The sequence below is a fragment of the Sinocyclocheilus anshuiensis genome, unplaced genomic scaffold (assembly GCF_001515605.1).
Source record: "Sinocyclocheilus anshuiensis isolate Anshui unplaced genomic scaffold, SAMN03320099.WGS_v1.1 scaffold544, whole genome shotgun sequence".
NCBI classification, from domain to species: Eukaryota; Metazoa; Chordata; class Actinopteri; order Cypriniformes; family Cyprinidae; genus Sinocyclocheilus; species Sinocyclocheilus anshuiensis.
In genome coordinates, this window is record NW_015555763.1 from 1,799,437 (window position 1) to 1,800,942 (window position 1,506).

General features: G+C 37.5%; 1 protein-coding gene across 1 annotated transcript in view; it reads left to right on the top strand.

Annotated features, from left to right (window-relative positions):
* Nucleotides 1-358: 358 nt before the first annotated feature.
* LOC107674036 (GC-rich sequence DNA-binding factor 2-like) overlaps nt 359-1,506 on the top strand; it is a 7,601-nt gene continuing 6,453 nt past the window's right edge. The window contains exons 1-3 of the mRNA XM_016467895.1: nt 359-713; nt 786-887; nt 995-1,132. Of these exons, the coding sequence (XP_016323381.1) occupies nt 434-713; nt 786-887; nt 995-1,132 (520 nt within the window). The 5' untranslated portion in view covers nt 359-433. The remainder of the gene's footprint in view (nt 714-785; nt 888-994; nt 1,133-1,506) is intronic.

The window sequence follows — 1,506 nt, forward strand, 5'->3', positions numbered from 1 at the left end:
CTCAGTTAGTTGTGACTAATTTACATATTTTCATTTTTTTCCCGATTTTTTTGTTATTCCAAAATAAATAGGGAAGCAAACACTGAAGATAGCATTTCCAGTTTTAATTCTGCAGAAGCTTATATTAAAACCATAATAAAATGTTAAGTGAAAAGCTTGTATATAAGAATATGCTTAAAGGCCCTGGGGCTAAGCAGCCGTAACTGATTTAATTTCACTTTTTAAATCGACAAGATTCAGTTTGGATACATTTGCCATGTGTATTTGAAGACGTTGACACAACTACACTTTTCACAATTAATTAAATATACAATCGATTTCGTTATTCAAGTACAGGACTTTTATTGTGAAATGTTTTGAAACGTCGACCAGGAATGACAATTTACGCCACGGCAAGTCGTCGATTTCACGTTCACACTGGATTGCATTTAACATGTTTAATCAAAATCCACGCAGAAATTTGAGGCAAAGGAAAAATGAATCCAGTGATGAGGATGAGAATGACAAGCTCGGCGGCGGTGATGCCGGAAAGGAAACGGAGAAAGCAGACTCAAAAGCAGATTTGGCGCGAGGAGGGATTTCAAGTAGTTCAAAGACTCGCGAGTGTGACTGCAGTGACGCTGACGACGAGCCCTCAGTCACTGCGCTCCAGTCCAGAGACATCAAACAGCAGCCAAAGAGCAATACACTCGGCTTTCTTGACGAAAAAGACTGTGAGTATTTTATTATAACTTCTTATAAGCACTAAATAGATCGGTTTTAACGAAGAAACTTGACTCTTACAGCCACCGAGGAGAGTTTTTCAGTGAAACGTTCAGTCAACAGAGAGGTTGTGTTCCAAGCTCGGAAAAAAGAAGGTTGTCCTGCATCGTTACCAAGCTTTCAAGGTGTCTCTCTTGTTTTACAGAAACTGTAATAACGGCACAGTTCTGCAGATTCATGCTGTTCATCAGCCAGTGACCGTTATGATCAATAACACTTCATTTGTTTTCAGTGAAGAAGAGTAATGAGGATGTCAGTGTGCGGTCTGACAGTGATTCTGATGGCTCTGCTGAAGACATTCCTCCTGACAGCGATGATGGAAGCTCTTCTACCATGTCAAGTTCATCTGGGTCTTCAAAAGCACAAAAAGGTTTGACTGCATCATTTGCCTCTTAGCAACCAATAACCCTCCGGAGTTCCTTACTTAGGGCTCACACTTATGATAATTTGTTTCAATATTTTGTATTTTGTTTCAAAAATATTTATTCTTTAATATTTGTATTTTGAGGGGATTTCGTGCTACTAGACAACATTCACGTCTAAATGACGCACTATTTATTTCTGTATAATATATATATATACTTATTTATTATATTAATACAGTTTATATACATGGGGCTGTGTACCCCCAAAATTGCTCTGTGTTTTAATATTTCCCATTTATTTCCTGTGCTGGTCATTTTTGATCACAAATATCTGAAGTGGGTCTTTTTTAAAAGATCATTCAGCCTTTTCTTATCAATT